The sequence below is a fragment of the Pseudonaja textilis genome, chromosome 5, assembly GCF_049901715.1.
Source record: "Pseudonaja textilis isolate UNSWEBS1 chromosome 5, rPseTex1.2, whole genome shotgun sequence".
NCBI lineage: Eukaryota > Metazoa > Chordata > Lepidosauria > Squamata > Elapidae > Pseudonaja > Pseudonaja textilis.
The window spans coordinates 27,273,306-27,291,099 of record NC_141994.1 but is presented as its reverse complement, the minus strand read 5'-3'; the positions used below and the strand labels follow the sequence as shown (position 1 = coordinate 27,291,099).

Sequence of the window (17,794 nt, the reverse complement as noted above, 5' to 3'; positions counted from 1 at the left end):
CTCAGAAAGCCTCAAGGATCCCATAGTATTCCTCCTCCTCCCTCCCTCCAGAAGGAGGGTAGGTTAACTTTGTTTTTTTCCTCCTTCTTCCCACCTTTCCTTTGAAGGTTAATCAGCCTAAATTTAATCAGCGGAGGATCAGCAGTGCTAAGTTCCTGGGCGAGCTGTACAATTACAGAATGGTCGAATCGGCGGTCATCTTTCGGACTCTGTACTCATTCACGTTGTTCGGGGTGAACTCCGACGGCACGCCGAGTCTCCTGGACCCCCCCGAACACCTTTTCCGCATCCGGCTGGTCTGCACCATCCTGGACACCTGCGGGCAGTACTTCGACCGGGGATCCAGCAAGCGGAAACTCGACTGCTTCTTGGTCTACTTTCAGGTAGGGTAACCCCTCCGGCCTCACGATCTGCTTTACACATCACACGTTAGGTTGTCTCCCATGCTAAATACTGCATTTCCCCGAAAATAAGACTCTGACGTGTGTGTCTGTGTGTGTGTATGTATGTATGTATGTATAACTGTAGCTATATATATGTTTTCGTAGATTTTCACGAGCACAGGTATGTAGGTCTAGGTATGTTTGGGTCTTTTCCCATGTAAGATTACGGGAAATCTTACACGGGAAAAGACCCGAACAACCTAGAGCTATATATATCTATATATACTACATATCTCTAAGACTAACCTGAGCACAACCAAGCCCCCACCTGAACAGAACACACCTCCAGCCAATCAGAACACGGCCAACCCCCCAACCAATCAGAACACAGCCAAGCCCCCACCCAATCAAGTCACACACCCACTAGCAGTTAAAAGGAAAAAGCAGCTGCAAGCTCACATCACTCTGAGAAGCACAGAGCCGAAGACACAAGCCTGAAGATGATGAATGAGACTTCATCGAAACGTTGCCTAGATACTGCCAATCTTACGCGGGAGAAAACCCGAATAACCAAAGATCCACATACATACATACATACATACATATATACATACATACATACTTTCTTGCTGAAAGGAATTCCTGACTGATTTGACAACTGGAGAAGTTGGGTATTTACTTTGCGGTGAATTTTAATTTTTTCTCCCCCCAACCAGAGATATGTTTGGTGGAAGAAAAGCCTAGATGTATGGACAAAGGACCACCTCTTTCCTATAGACATTGACTATATGATCAGCGATACGTTAGAACTTCTGAGACCGAAAATAAAACTCTGCAATTCTCTGGAAGAATCTGTGAGGCAGGTACAAGAACTGGAAAGGGAATTCTTAATCAAACTAGGTAAGACTGCCACATCAAGGCCAGAGGGAGCCAAAATTCCCACTTTGGTCTATATTTGGTATCTTGGTAGCACTGTTTATAATTTTGAGATGTCTCTGGGTAAGTGGGTATGAATTTCTCCCCACTCTCTATTAAAAGGAGGGAGGAAATGCTTAATTGAAGCTAAAAAATAAGCTGAGGTGAAATTATCTGGATCTGGCAACGTACCCATTTAATAAATAATGGCCCTCAATCCAATTTCCTCTTCTTCATCATCATCTTCATCAAGAAGATGTATATTCCATCACAGGTAGTCCTCGCCTTACAACAGTTCAATGAATGACCATTCGAAGTTACAATGAAAAAAAGGGACTTATGATTGTTTTTCACTCTTAATGACCATTGCTGCATTCCCACGATCATGTGATCAAAATTCAAGAGGCTTGGCAACTGTCTCATATTTATGACCGTTGCAGTGTCCTGGGGCAGAACTCACTGAACAGGTGTTTCACTTAGCAACAGAAAGTTTGAGCGCAATTGTGGTCATACATTGAGGAATTGTGGAAAAGGAACAGGATTAGGAAATGAGACTATAATAAATATTTTAGGGGGCTCTCTCTCTTTACTTTGAATAAGCTTGAATCTCCAGAAACCAGCCAAGCCTTTAGGAATTTCCTTTGAGAAATCTTGAACTACCGAAGGAGAATTGTTCTACTTTTCCCCAAAAGACCTGCTGCAGACCATTCATCTTGGCTTAATCCTCTGGAAGATTCTAGACTCCTTTAGAAAGCAGAGTTCATTAGCATCGTGAAAACAGCATGGCGGTCCCCATAAATCAGACTAAATCCATCTAGAATTCACCTTGGTATTTTGATTTTACTTTTATTTTTTACAATGAGGAACTCCCTTCATAGAGGCTGGGAATACTGTTAGTCTAATAGAAAGGTAGAGAAGATTAGGATAATAACAAGGGTAAGGTGTATAATAGATGGTATTTCTATCGATTCTTCCACAATGCAGGAGGCAAAAGGGTGGATTTAGAATAGAATAGCAGAATTGGAAGGGACCTTGGAGGTCTTCTAGTCCAACTCTTTGCTCAGGGAGGAAACCCTCTAGACCATTCCAGGCAAATGGTTATCCAATCTCTTCTTAAAAGCCTCCAGTGATGGAGCAGTCACAACTTTTGGAGACAACTCATTCCACTGGTTCATTGTTCTCGCTGTTAGAAAGTTTCTCCTTCATTCCAGGTTGCTTCTCTCCTTGATTAGTTTCCCTCCACTGCTTCTTGTCCTGCCCCCAGGTGCGTAATTTGAGTAACCAGAAGGCAAATTGTGGCTGTAGATAAAAAAACAAATTCCCAATGATAACATTTTCTTTTTTGTTACCTATTCATTTGCCCTCTTCAAAAGCACACACCATATACTCAGTATGGCAGTGATTTCAACTTATGCAGCTTGGTGTAGCTCAGGGTACGTCCCATTGATGTCAGCGCTGTACAGCCTCCTTGTAATTAAGCCAGATCATAATTTTGGGAATTTTTTTAAAAATGCCTGTCTTCACTGTTTTTAAAACTGAAACCAGAGAATTTTCTTAGTCTCCACAGACTAAGGACAAGCAACTAGGAAAAAAAAGTCACGGACAACTGCCATGAGGCTGTTGATACTCTCCAAAGTGGCAAGGTACGACACAACGAACAGTGGAGGAATAATGGAATTTACAGAGAGGGTTAAATTAATTTCTTTTTTTTCCAGTGAAAAATAAAAAAAACACCCTACATTTATATGGTTGTCTGAAAATCCATTATAGACTTTTTGTGTGAATTGGAAAAAGTGCACTTAGGATTTGTGATTTTGATTCTGAGGTAAAAACCGCTGGGTAACTAGGAAAAAAAGTGAGCTTTTTTTGTAATCATCGAGTAAGAAATTATTTTGTAATTTTACTTAATATTTACCTCAAAGTAAATCAGAATTTTTCTTTCTTTCCTTCCTGCCTATCTTCCTGCCTCTCTCCTTCCTCTTTTTTTCCTTCCTGTCCTCTCTCCCTCCCTTTTTCCCCGTCCTCCCTCGTTCATTTGCTTCCTTCGTTCTTCTGTTTTGCTTGCTTGCTTGCTTGCTTTCTCTTTATTGGTCCATGTTTCATTTTTCTGCTTTTTGTAAAACTTTCAATTTAAACCCCTCCCCCATATTTGTTCCTTCTTCCATTCCCCCTGTTAGGTCTTATGAACGACAAAGACTCTAAGGATTCCATGACTGAAGGAGAGAACTTGGAGGAGGATGAGGACGAAGAGGAAGGTGGAGTAGAGATCGAAGAACAATCTGGAAATGAAAGCGAAATAAACGAGCCAGAAGAGGAGGTGATTTTCTCTGTTCTTAACTTTCTCAAATACAGCTTGGAAGAGTGGCTGATAGAGCTGTTGGCCAACTGCTCCCAATTCACAAATACCTGTTATGCTTAAAGCCTAACACAACTCAACACAACTGAGGAGTTGTATTATAGATTTGGGCAAGCAAGGAAGAGCAGGCTATACTCATCCCCACCCAGGATTGGACAGGGGGTTGGACTAGAAGACCTCCAAGGTCCTTTTCAACTCTGTTATTGTATTGTATTTTGTATTGTATTTTATTGTATTGTATTGTTCACACAGGATATAGTTAAAAAAATTAATAATCTAGGGGCACTTGCAAAGAAGGTGGAAATTTGTTTGCACCATGTGGCTGCCATCTTTAACCATGTCCAATGGCGACTCTGCTCCCAGCTGTGATAATTTACTAAATAGAGTATTGTTGAAGGGTAGTTTCTGAAATACAATTAAGAATATCGATAATTTTGTGATTCTGTGATCCATTATACACAGATTTTATTAGAATCCCATACCTTCTGATTTTTCTGTCAGGAACAACTGGACTAGATAATTAAGTTTGGAATGAATTTTGAAATAGCTCTGGCACGATTGCCAAAATATTGTGAATGGAATAGAATAGAATATGAATTAGGAATAGAATAGAGAATGGAATGGAATAGAATAGAGAATAAAATAGAATAGAATACAAAATACAATAGAATACAATACAAAATACAATACAATACAATACAATACCAGAGTTGGAAGGGACCTTGGAGGTCTTCTAGTCCAACCCCCTGCTTAGGCAGGAAACCCTACACCACTTCAGACAAATGGTTATCCAATCTCTTCTTAAAAACTTCCAGTGTTGGAGCATTTACAACTTCTAGAGGCAAATCGTTCCACTGGTTGATTGTTCTAACCGTCAGGAAATTTCTTCTTAGTTGTAATAGTTCTTAGATTAAGTTCAGCAAAGCTTGTGCGCAAAAGCTTTGAGGATGGTAATTGGCATAACTCACCCTAAAATGAGACTTTGGGCTGAATGTTCAATCTCTTGATCTTTTCAGGAGGGGTCGGAGAATGATGATGATGAAGGAGAAGAGGAAGAGGAAGAAAATACTGACTATCTTACTGACTCTAATAAGGAAAATGAAACGGATGAAGAGAACACGGTATATATTTTTTTTTTAAAAGAAGACAATGCTTAGTGCTCAAATAGACTGCATACAAAATTAGTTTTGGGAGGGAAAACCAATTTCCTTTAGTCTCTTATAAACATTAAAAAAAAAACACCTGCAAACACATAATATCTTATCTTTCTCAAATACAGCTTGGAAGAGTGGCTGATAGAGCTGTTGGCCAGTTTTAGAGTGAGAACATCTATATAGGTAAATAGAGTGCCATAATTGAATATTATGGGCCTTTATGGGCCAAGTGTGATCAGACACACAAGGAATTTGTTTTTAGTGCATATGCTCTCAGTGTGCATAAGAAAAAAATACATTAATCATAATAGAACACTTAGTGATAGTCATAGGTTACTAATAAGAAATCAAATCATGCTAGGAAACAAAACAATATAAATTGTAAAGATACAAGCAGCACAGTTATAGTCATAAGTGGGAGGCAATAGGTAATAGGAAGGATGAGAAGAAGAATAGTAATACAGTCTTAGTAAATAGTTTAACAACGTTATGGGAATGAGTTCATTTAGCAGAGTGATGGCATAAGGAAAAAAATCATTAATGGTCATTAATCTCCAGGCAAACTGAGCTCAGGAAGCAAAAATCTGGGAGAGAGAAAGGTCGAATAAACTCTTTTATCTTGACCTGATTTGTTGCCCCCATCTTAGAATGGCTGGTGCTGTTTTCCCCCTTGAAAGTTACCTGCGAGAGATTGCTTGAAAGAATAAAAAGAAAGCACCAGGGCTTTAAGCAGAATTAGTCATGTTGCTTTGAAAGGACCCGGCTGTAGAAGATGCAACGTTTGTGTGTCACTTATGCTACAGATCAAAAGGAAGGGCTGTCTCGAAACAGCCAGTGGAACGGTGGATGTGTTTCGAATCCTTTCTGGTACAAACTGTTCTTCAAAGCTGGAAGGGGCAGCTTGTCCCAAGTCTCAGAAAAGACAGCTGGATCTAAAGAATTAAATTGCATTGGGATATAAAAGAGTTCTGCAGATTTAACTCAGATGTTATCCAGGGCTGCTGGGTGCTCTTGACAATTATAGAATAATTAAGTTGGAAGGGACCTTGGAGGTCTTCTAGTCCAACCCCTGCTCAAGCAGGAGACCCTATTCCATTTCAGACAAATAGTTGTCCTGTCTTTTCTTCAAAACCTCCAGTGAAGGGAGGGAGGAAGGAAGGAAGAATAATAGCATAACAGAATAACAGAGTTGGAAGGGACCTTGGAGGTCTTCTAGTCCAACCCCCCTGCTCAAGCAGGAGACTTGATACCATTCCAGACAGGTGGCTGTCCATTTTCTTCTTAAAAGCCTCCAGTGGTGGGGAGGGAAGGAGGGAGGGAGGGAAGGAAGGAAGGAAGGAAGGAAGGAAGGAAGGAAGGAACCCTCTGCTCAAGCAGGAGACCCTATCCCATTCCAGACAAGAGATTGTCCAGTCTCTTCTTAAAAACCTCCAGTGATGGAGCAGCCACAACTTCTGGAGGGAAGCGGTTAATTGTTCTCACTGTCACGAAATTTAGTTCCAGGTTGCTTCTCTCCTTGATGAGTTTCCATCCTTCTTGTCCTGCCTTCAGGTGCTTTGGGGAAAAGGTGGAACCCCCCCCCCAGGTAAAAACAAGTGGAGCATCAGCACAATGACTTCTGAGTCACCGTCATGTAGCTAACAATTGGGGATTTCAGCAGAACAAAACGTATTCAGGGTGTGCGTTCTTACAGAAGGCAGAGTATTATGCTTCCCTGAATTAGATTTTTTTAAAAAATTATAGTCTTAACACTGGAAATGAAATCCATGATCTGGATGGCCGAGAATCTCCATAAGACAGCCAGGTTCTTTATGGGAGAAATTCAATCTGTTGGCACTTGGCAGAAAATATACAGCAACCCAAAAAACCCCATAATGGTGCTGATTTCTTTTTTCATCTTTTTATATATATATTTATCAGGAAGTAATGATTAAAGGAGGTGGTCTGAAACGGGTCCCCTGTGCCGAAGATGAAGATTTTATTCAGGCATTGGATAAAATGATGCTGGAAAATTTACAGGTACGGATTGATTTTTAATACAATACGGTCGTGCAAAAGTGTTGCGTGTCCGGATTCCGGCCATTACCCCCAATTAAATCATGAGTCTCGAGCCAAACTTCCAAAACTTCAAAAGGATTTATTGGGAGTTAACATGTCCGGCACTGCCTGGGTGCAGCCGACTCTGAGGCACATCATTCCTTGTCACCCTGGACCCTGGTTTCCCCCCCCACCCCTTGGGTGTGTCATTAATCATATTCTCCAATGAGACACATCCATAGCCCAGAGTCATCAATCATGTTCCCCAGTTAAGAGATTTGCCCAGCAGAAACTTCCATCACCTAGTTACTATCTTTGAAAAACTATTGATGGAATGCACTTTCAGTTTGCAAGCTGCCACACTGCCCTTTCAACCCCTTTCCCCGACTCCCTTTCAGTTGGCAACTCTAAAAAGACCAGAGAAATTTTTTGTGAGTTGACACTACGAGTTTCACAAAAGTCCCTTTTTCTCGAAACGACGGTGGAATGGTTCCAATCTTTTGAAACTTGGCTGTGGTCATTAAGTTGGAGGAATACAGATGCAGATAATTCTCGGCATATTACCACAAGTTTCTGATGCTAAATGAGACATTCGTGTAGCGAGTTTTGCCTCATTTTACGACCTCCCTTGACACGGTCGTTAAGTGAATCCCTGTAGTTTTTTTAAGCGAGTCTCCCGGTCGTTAAGTGAATCTGGCTTCCTCGTCGACTTTGCTCATCGGAAGGTCGCAAAAGGGGATCATGGGACACAGCGACCTTCGTAAATACGAGTCAGTGACCAAGCGTCCGGATTTTGTTCACGGGAATTGTCATAAGTGTGAAATGCCGTCCTAAGTCTCTTTTTCCAGTGCCGTTGTAACTTCGAACGGTCACAAAATGAATTGTAAGGCAATTTACAATTGGCAAGGAGGAGTAGAAGCCCACCCCTCTTAGAAGTGGCCAGGTTTGAAAAAACCCTAAACAGAATGGAGGACAAAAGAGCTTTGAGCCGAATGCCGTGTCCTCTTCCATCCTGATTAGTTTACTTTACTTTATTGTCATTGCACCTCATATAACGAAATTAAATGCCATCTTCTGTGTACATTATGACTACGAAAATAAACACAGACACACCTCTTTCACTTTCTATGCAATTGAATTGAAAACCCCTGATATTGCATTAACGTTGCACTATATGGTAGAGTTCAAAAGAGCTACTGTCCTGGGATATAGAAGCTGTTTTTCAGCCCATTTGTCCTTGTGTTTTTTATTGTCCTGTACCGTCTGCCAGATGGCAATAGTTCAAAAAAACAGGATTCCCAGGATGAGATGGATCTTTGAGGATGTTTTGGACTTTCTTAAGGCAGCGGGAGCTATAAAGCTCTTCCAAAGAGGGGAGAGGGCAACCAGTGATCCTCTGGGCCAAGAGTAGGGAAACTTGGCTCTTTTATCCCTTATGGACTTCAACTCCCAGAATTCCTGAGTGAGCCATAAAAGGTACCCCATCCCTGGCCTACTGGTTTTTCAGTTGTGGGGGAAATCAATGTTTGACTTGAATGGGACTGTTTAATATACAAATGTAGGACATTTTATGGCTCACTCAGGAATTCTGGGAGTTGAAGTCCATAAGTGATAAAAGAGCCAAGTTTCCCTACCCCTGGTATAGCACATTGCACCTGACCCTCAGTTGGTGCCAAGGCTGGCTGTGTAGCCATCGATGCTTGGAAGAAAGCGTTGCTTTGTGTGGGTCTACTGTATAGAGAGGGCAGAAGAGTTTCCCTGCCCCTGCTCTGGGCAATGACCTCAACCCTCTGGAGTGCTTTCCCATCCGCCCCAGTGCAATTGGCAAAACATACAGAGGTGCAGGAAGTTAAGATAGCCTCTCTGGTGCAGCGGTGGAAGGTCAGCAGCAGTTTTCCGTTCAGTTGTTGTTTTCTGAGAAGTCTCAGGTAGTATAATCTCTGCTGGGCCCTTTTGACCAGGGTTGCAGTGTGAGCACCCCAGGTCAGGTCCTCTTTTAGGGTAACACCCAGAAACTTAAAACTGGCCACTTGCTCCCCTCTGTCTCCATGGATAAGCAAGGTCTGGATGTCTGATCTGTTCCTTCTATAGTCCACTATCAGCTCCTTGGTCTTATTGGTGTTGAGAGCCAAGTTGCTGTCTCCACACCTCTTCTCTTGCCTTCCAGGCATTTTCATTGGGTCTCTTTGTCTCCCCCCCCCCCCTGCAGCAGAGAAGCGGCGAGTCGGTGAAGGTACACCAGTTGGACGTGGCCATCCCTCTGCACCTTAAGAGCCAGCTGAAGAAGGGCCCCCCCCTTGGGGGTGGGGAGGGGGAGTCTGAGTCCGGAGACACCATGCCGTTCGTCATGCTGACCCGGAAAGGCAACAAGCAGCAGGTAAGGATAAGCCTGGTGGCACAGGCGGCCCCTTTTCTTCCCTGAAATTTCAGGATAATAATTGCAGGGTTTTGAGGAGCAGTCCTTGGTGCTCTCTGAGCTGAGTGGTTTCCTTGCAGATGTTTCATTCCCCAAACTAGGTGACGTCATCAGGGCTAGAAGGGAGGGAGGGTAGCAGGGAGAGGAAGAAGAGGAAGAGGAGGAGGAGATCTGCGGGGTCCTCTCTGAGCTTGGTGGTTTTCTTGCAGATCTTTCATTAACCCAACTAGGTGACATCATCAGTGTTACAGTGATGAAGTTACCTACCATCATTCTGGCTGTCCAGGCTCTTCTTGGAAATCTCTCCTAGCTTGGCTGTTTTCTTGCAGACATTTCATTACCTAAACTGGGTAACAACATTGGTACTGATGATGTTATGTAGTTGGGTAATGACAAGAAAACAGCCAAGCTCAAGAGAGCACCAAGAACCATTCACTCCTCCTCCTCCCTCTCCCCCCTCCCCCTCCTCCTCCTCCCCCTCCTCCTCTCCCCTTCTAGTCCCACTCCCTTGCTAGCACTGATGATGTTACCTAGTTGGGTCAAGAAACGTCTGCAAGGAAACAACCAAGCTCAGAGAGCTCCCAGAACCCTTCAGTCCTCCTCCTCTTGCTCCTCCTCCTCCCTCTCCCCCTCTTTTCTAGCACTGATAGTGTTATGTAGTTGCGTTATAAAATGTCTACAAGAAAACCACCAAGCTCAGAGAGCACCAAGGACTCCCCATTTCAATCCCGAGCTACAAATATTCTTCTTTATCAATACTTAATATTGTAGGTTTTTGGGCAACAAGAAAACGGTGGCCTATTTGTCTCCCCGCCATTCACAGTTTTCCAGTGGAGTGGTGGTAATTCTATTTACATCTGACATTTATTGGAGTTAACTTCCAAAAGAATTATTTGGGGGAATGGGGTTGTCAGTGCTTTCTTTTATATATATATATCAGCAGATATCGATTGCTTTTCCCAGATGAGACTCCTTTTCATGTAATTAGGTGGAATTAAAGAGACTGAGTTTTTGTACTCTTTTGTACTCACACACTCCAATTTCCCCCCCTTCTTTTTATGACCCTTAATTCGAAGTAAAGTCAGGGTAACGGAATGGAGCTGAGCATTTACTGGCCGGATGCCCTTCCTGATGCCTAGGTGGAGTTCACAGCAGATATTTTCTGTCTCCACCCTGATCTTCCGCTGGCTAGGATTGAACTACACCCCTAGACCACCACTCCACTATTCACACATCCCAAATACGGTTCTCAAAATGCCCTGGACCTGTAACAGGCCAAGCCATGGTGCCAGTGACAGGATAATTCCCTTCCCTTGCCCTGCAAGGCGACGTTTAGTCAGGAACGCCTTCCTTTCTTGGGATTCTTAAATCGGCTTCTGCTCTTTCAGTTTAAAATCCTAAACGTGCCGATGTCTTCTCAACTGGCCGCCAATCATTGGAACCAGCAGCAGGCCGAACAGGAAGAGCGCATGCGGATGAAAAAGTTAACCTTGGACATCAACGAGCGGCAGGAACAGGAGGACTATCAAGGTAGGGCTAAGGGGGGGCTACTCTTCAAAGCTTTATACCTGTGATGGCGAACCTATGGCACACCTGCCACAGGTGCCTCACAGAGCCCTCTCTGTGGACACGCCAGCTGGCCCCCTAGCTCGGCTCCACCGCGCATGTGTGCGGCCCTCCAACCCTCCAAGCTGTTTTTCGGGTCTGCCAGGCATGCGAGGAGGGTGGGGCGCATGCGAGGGGAGGCATATGTATGTGTGGGTCCATGTGTGTGTGTGCGGGGTCCCTCCGGGCTCCGTTGGGCCTAGAAAGCCGCCTGCACCAACCTGGAAGCCAAGATGGGGCATGCTCCCCCCTGCGCCCCATTTTGGGCCTGGAAAGCTTCTTGTACCAACCTGGAAGCCAAAACAGACATTGCGGGGGGGGCAGGGGGCATGCATGGGGGAGGGGCACTCGCATTGTATTTTTGGTTGTGCGCCCGCATGTTCGAGCCCTCGGCACCAAAAAGTTAGCCATCACTGCTTTATACCATTAGTCCTCGGCTTGCAACCCTTCATTTAGTGACGGTTCAAAATTACAACGGAGAAAGCCACAGCCTGTCCTTGCGCTGGAAACAGATTCTTGGTCATGATTGTTTCACCCGATGCCGAGATCTTTTTTTGTCCTCTCCCCACCCCGAATATTGCAAATTTCTGCCCGAGAAGTCTCTCATTCGTTCATCAAATGGCGGGATTCATTCATTGAGGGAATTGCAGGGTTTCTGATGCTTTCCAGAAATGTCTCTTTTTAATTTAGACTGGACGCTGCTCTCCGTCACCCTTCCATTTATTTATTTTTAAAAATAACCCAAGTTGTCATCTGCAGAAATGATGCAATCCTTGGCTCAGCGGCCAGCTCCAGCAAATACGAACCGAGAACGGCGACCTCGGTACCAGCATCCTAAGGGAGCACCTAATGCCGATCTCATCTTTAAAACTGGTGGAAGGTAAGGATCCAGGGCGGGGGGGGGGTCAAACTCAAGGCCCACGGGGGGATGATCCAGCCCACAGGGTGCTTAGATCCAGCCTATGGGGCAGCCCTGGAAACAGCGAAGGACCGGCCCATGAGGTCTCTGCCAGCAAAAAAATGGAGCTTGGGAGGGACGCACGCCGCAGAGGGTTGCAGGAGGCCGTTGTGGCCAAAAATGGAGCTCGAGAGCCAGTTTTCACTGGCAGAGCGCTTGAGCCCCCACAAGCACCCCTGACACGAGTGTTGTTGAGCTGGCCATACCACCCCGGGCCCCCAAGGTCCCAACACAACCCTGATGCGGCCCTCAATGAAATTGAGTTCAACACCCATCATCCAGGGAATAACGTTGTATTATTCCGTGGTTTTCAATTTTTTTGCACCGCTCCTGATTTCAGAACGGAGACGTAGTTTTTAAAGGGATATAGTATCCTTGAGAAAGACTTTGCACACCAGAACTCACAAAGAGTTTTGATTTATTAGGAATGGTCATATTGGCACAGATGGGGAAGACTGAAGGCCCCAAAGGTTTTCTCCACCAAAATCAAAACCCAAAGTTCTTGTCCGTCCCCCCCCCCGTCACATGCCCATCACATGGTCCAATCAGGTCCCAGTCCCCATCTCCAGGCTTTTGGTCTACACCTTTTCAACACCTGGTGGAGCATCCTTGGCTCCCACGTGAAATAATGTTATTTTGGCTACATACCCCCAACTATCTCTGCCTCCCCCCCCCCCCGTTCCCCAGCTCCCCCCGGCCTCATGTGGCAGCCCTGAAGTTGTCCCCAAAATGGCTTTGTTCTGACCCAGTGTGATGACACAAAAATAACCAAGTCACAAAAATAGAATAAAGTTCCTTTAATGCTTCCAACTGGTCCCAATGTCCAATTATCCTCAGCTGGAAATCAAATTCTTAAAGAAAACAGTTTACGAAGGGAGTAAATGCAATCTGCACCCAAAGTAAAGTTAATTCAAAATAAAAAAACCAAACACAAACCACACTGAAGGAATTACTATGGCAGACATGGATGATTAATTGCAGACTTCTAGCAGATAACGCAGCCACTACAGTTGGGAGGAAGCCAAAACACAGATAAGCTCCGACTAGAATAAAACACACTTTGCTTTCAGCACTGGGCCATGTGCAGTTTGTCCTTTTAAACAGTTGTCCTTTTAAACAGTCCTCACAGCTGCAGCCCATGAAGGGAATCAGGGCCCCTTCCTTCCCCGTAGACCATGCCATTTATGTTTCTCACTTATCCGTTCTTCCCTGTGTGCCCTAGGATGAAGGGGCCTGGGTCTTCCTCTGACTGCCCATCTGGCCTCTGCCCTTCCCCAGCCTCCTCCACAACCTCCGAAGCCACACTTCCACTCCCTGTCGGCTGTTCCTCCTCTCCCTCAGAGTCAGACTCCAACAGGGGCATGACACCCAGCCTTAGCAGAAACAAGAAACAGACTCCTTTTCCGAAAACCCCTCTTTATTTATCTCCTGTGAATTAATGGCATTCCCCACCATAGTCCTTCAAAGACGTTAACTGCCATAACAGACCTTATCAGTTCCTTGCGATGATTGCCAGGCCATGAGCTCCCAGTGATAAAGTTGCAAATTAAGTTCTAGAAAGCAGTCTCTGTGGCACGAAACACGATGAGCAAATATTCAGAACTCCGAACTATGGTCTCCTACAACCACCAGTCCCCTTTCCTTCTATTTATTCCCCAGCCAGGGAAGGGCCATTCAGCATCCAGTGTGCTTTGCTTCCCGAGTCGACTCCTTGACCTCCGTTGTTCCCCTCTCCTAACAGCTCTGTGCATATGTGCATCTGGAACAGGCCCCAGCTGTTCTTCCTCCCCACTTATCTCAGCCTCCAAAGGCAGCTGCTTCTCCAGTGGCTGGGAAATGGCTCTTTCTCTGCGTCCGACACAGAGCATCCATCAGAGCCTTCCCCCAGACTCCAGCACTGGCCCAATGTCCTCCTCAACCGCCTCGTTGTGTGAGTCTGCTGCCGACAGAGCTGGCAGGCCACAACAGGGTTCAGGGCTGACACCAGGAATAGTACCACCTCGTACGCTCAATGAAATAAATTTCTACCCGCTGTCCTTCTGACCTTTTTCTCCTCCTTGTCCCTCCCAGGAGACGTTGATCCAGCCGCAAGAGTCATCTCACATCAGGTCCCGTATCTCCAAGGTTGTGGATTAGTGGAGTCCTCCAGCAATTAAACCGAGAGCAGCGGACACATCTGAGCATGTCAAGTCTTAAAAAGAGAGTTGAGCGATGGGCAGGCTGGGGGCCGTAGAGCAGGATGCACCAGCCTCTTATTAAAACAAAACAAAAACAAAACAAAAACAGAAAATAGTGGAAGCTTCCAGTCATGGCCTGTCAAAACCAAACCAACCAACCAACAACAAAAGCATCTTGAAACCGTGTGCTGCAAGGGTTAACCTTTTCATGAGAACAGAATAAATGAGATGGTTAACTTGACCGGTGGAGCAGTTCAGTTACAACTTAAAATAAGAGCAACTTTTTTAAAAAAAGAAATAAGACAGATTAACGCTGGAACAGAGAGACACAGTTTTGGTGGCTAAGTCTGGGGCAGGGGGGGAGAATTAAGAATAAGAATAGTCAGTAAGAAACTTAGAAGCAGCGTTTTCACGGAACGACGCGTGGCGGTGTGTCAGGAGATAGTGCTTTCTTTGGGAGGGATGCAGGCCTGCTCTAGAGGAGTCCTAAAACAAGGACTGGTAAAGCCCCCCTCCCCACACACACCACCCACCATCCAGGAGAAGCAAAGCAGCAACAATTTTACCAAAACGTGGGGTATTTTCCTTAGAAGGCGGTGATCTGAGCGGAAAGCGCGGTCTGTTCCAGGTGGCGTGGGAGGGTGAGCAAGAGAGTTGAAGGAACCAGGAAACAAGGAAGTGGGATGTTCTCCAGAAGGTTGCAGGTAGATGGGAAGAGGGGAGGGGGGAGAGAGAGAGAAAGGGGGGAGAGAGCATTGACCAAAAGTTGCTTCGAAACAGCCTGACACCAGCGAAGGGTCTTGAAAAGAGGAGCTCATTTAAAGCATCATTGAAAAACCAAAATGTGCCAGTCAGCACGACAGACAGATGCCAGGAAGTGGAGCTGAATGTTCTGTTGACTTTCATGGGTTGATACGCCTCTGTGTCTACATATTTAAAAAAAAAAAATGAAGAAAAAAGGAAAAAAAAATAATAGTTGGCAGAAAAGTAGAGTTTTTATTTTTCTAAATTGAGATAAAATGTTTTTCTCCGGTCAGTTTTTTCTTTTTGACAATCTTCGTTTGTTAGTTATAGTTGTTTGGGGTGAGGGTGAGGGCGATATTTTTTTTCTTTCTTTCTTTTCGTTGGCTTTCATGTAGCGCGTAGGACATTCGGTTGAAGGACACACCCGTAGGCTCTTCGGATTTTTCATTTGTTTCTGTTTTCCTCGCCTCTTTGGGATTCTTTTGACCGCCGTTGAGTTCTTTGCATGTAAACTTTTTTTTTAAAAAAAAAATGAGATTGTACAACTTGTAACATTTCACATGCGCCGTCAGCAACAACGCCACACACCCGATCTTCACCAGCTTCTGAAATCTGATCTTTGCCTATGCTGCAATAAAGTGTTATATAATTTAGAACGGCCTTTTTGTCTTTGTGGGTTCCCTTGGGGGTGGGGCGAGTGCCTTGGATTGCGTCGAACGACAGCGATTTCTTTGGAAGCAAAATTCCTGCACTCAGATATATTTCAAGCCAAGTCTCCTATCTTCCTATTCGCCTCTTGCAAAATTCACGGGGAGGGGGGGGGGGGACTGTTGCCTGGGATAAGTCAACACGAAGGGCCCAGCTACATATTTTACAGCATTTTATGCACCACCCTGAGGTAACTTTGTACGAGTTGGGTATGTTTACGTACGTATTATCCCAATCGAAAAAGTCTGGGGAGCGTATGAGCACTACTGGGTGGTGCCTCTGAAAACATCTGCCATTATTCTGTAGAGATTCTCCATCCTCCAGGTCCTGGTTGTCCCAAAGGTGATTTTTTCAGGAGGCAATTGAACATTCTTGTTTTTTCTTTTGAAGATGTTTCGCTTCTCATCCAAGAAGCTTCTGACTGGATGGTGGGGAATGGAAGGATTGATGCTCCTTGCAGCCAGCTGGTCATTTGCATCCTTTTAGAGGGTCATTGGAGGTTTATCTGTGTCCTCAGAATTACCTGAGTGGTACAAATGGTTCCTGCCATTATTCTGCCATTATTTGCTGCTGCTTTTCCAGGTCTTGGCACCCACAAACCCTTCTGCTCATTGTACATGGTCCGTGTTTGGAACTTGCTTTGGAGAAAACCCTTCATGCAACACTTCATTTGGAGGTGACCCTGAGCAAAGAGACCAGTTACGAGCCAGCCAAGCGCCATGGGTTGCCAAGGCCAAGTTCACGGAGACAGCTTGGAATAACATCTTGCATGTTATGATGCATTAGCTGGCTTAAAGAAAAGGGAAATATATCAGCCAAGCTCAGTTCTGGGAAGTACCACAGCCTGCTTTTAATACAGGTTGCTTGGGATTTGCAGAAGCTGGAAAAGCCGGGTGTTCCTGAAGGGAAGGGACTTGGCAGTCCTGCAATGGTGGTGTGCTACCGGTTCAGCACGGTTTCATCAAACCGGTAGTGAAAATCACTATCAGTTCAGATGAATCAGTAATAAAATAATCTGTTCTGACCGAGGCTTCGTAAATCATAATTAATCACAAACTTCTTTTAAAAGCAGAACCTACTTTATTGCAATGCTGGGAATTGTTTTCATTCCCAGCTGGAATTAAGTTCAAACAGTCCCCCAAGATAAGCACACATCTTTCAGTTCTGTGAACTGCTGCCAAAAACAGAATTATCAAATGAACTAGAAAAGAAACCAACCGAAATACAAGAAAAAAACAACCAAAGCACACAGAGCTTCAAGGAGGACTTGGAACCGATCAAATGACTTTGCTTCCTGCAGACTTCCTGACTTTTATCCCTTATGGGAGGGGCCATCACCTCCCAGCCTCACTCCCCAGTCGCCCTTTCTGTTTCAGCTGCTCTCGCCTTCTAGCAACTCTGCGCATACGCGCACTGGCAACAGGCTCCCCTTGTTCCTCTTCCTCACTGCTGCCAGATTCCAAAGACTCCAGAGGCAGCACCCCACTCCCAGATGGTCTTGGCCCCATCTCTGCATCGGACACAGGTCCCTCATCCGAGTCCTCTCCAAACTCCGAGACTGATCCCTGTTCTTCCCCACTGTCCGATTCCTCTGCCATCTGCACCGGCTGCCAGCAAACCACAACATAACCTACCGGTTCCTCCAACAATCAGCTGAGAGGATAAAAGAAGCGACAAGCCGTATGGGTCGGTGGAAGAGTAACTCCTAGCTTTTCATTTCTTCATCCTCTCGGCTGATAGGCGCATTGGGACACACACACATGTGCGTTAGGGGCATGCACTTGCATACACACACACACACATGCGATCACCCACCGAACCAGTAGCGAACAAGGTAGGAACCCACTACTGAAATCCTGGCCTTTGTCATCTGGCAAGGAGAATCCCAGGATCAATTTGTCTCATTGCCATGCTGGATTAAATTCAATAAGCTACGCCTGAAGGCCAGATAAATCTGATCGGACTACTCTAATTCAGGCAAGAAGGACGGTCCTGAACAGTTCCTTCCATTCACTGAAAACGACGTTTGTTCATTTTTTAAAATTTAATAAAGCCACTTTTCCAATTCCCAAAGACAGCACCAAAGTTCCTCTGCATTTCTTTTAACAGGAAAAGGCTTATAAAATCCAGCTCACATCTCTCTCTCTCTTGGCCTCCACTGTCAATTCTGGAAATAAAAGCCTCTCTGCCTCCCTTTGTTAAAAATTTCTCTCGTACCTTTGCACCTCATTGCTTCAGAGAGACAATTCCACCAATTCAGTGAGAATAACTTTGCAAATGTCGCAGGAACCCTGCAGCATAAAGTTGATCAGGGAATTGGTAGCTGCCAAGTAATCCTAGT

The 17,794-nt window shown here is 45.0% G+C and overlaps 1 protein-coding gene across 2 annotated transcripts in view; it reads left to right on the top strand.

Annotated features, from left to right (window-relative positions):
- UPF2 (UPF2 regulator of nonsense mediated mRNA decay) overlaps nt 1–15,401 on the top strand; it is a 44,102-nt gene extending 28,701 nt beyond the window's left edge. For both annotated transcript variants that reach the window (XM_026700771.2, XM_026700761.2), the window contains 9 exons: nt 108–383; nt 1,100–1,283; nt 3,476–3,615; nt 4,671–4,775; nt 6,729–6,827; nt 9,055–9,222; nt 10,650–10,791; nt 11,626–11,746; nt 13,895–15,401. In XM_026700771.2, coding sequence (XP_026556556.1) covers nt 108–383; nt 1,100–1,283; nt 3,476–3,615; nt 4,671–4,775; nt 6,729–6,827; nt 9,055–9,222; nt 10,650–10,791; nt 11,626–11,746; nt 13,895–13,904 — 1,245 coding nt within the window. In that variant the 3' untranslated portion in view covers nt 13,905–15,401. The remainder of the gene's footprint in view (nt 1–107; nt 384–1,099; nt 1,284–3,475; nt 3,616–4,670; nt 4,776–6,728; nt 6,828–9,054; nt 9,223–10,649; nt 10,792–11,625; nt 11,747–13,894) is intronic.
- The last annotated feature ends 2,393 nt before the right edge of the window (nt 15,402–17,794 follow it).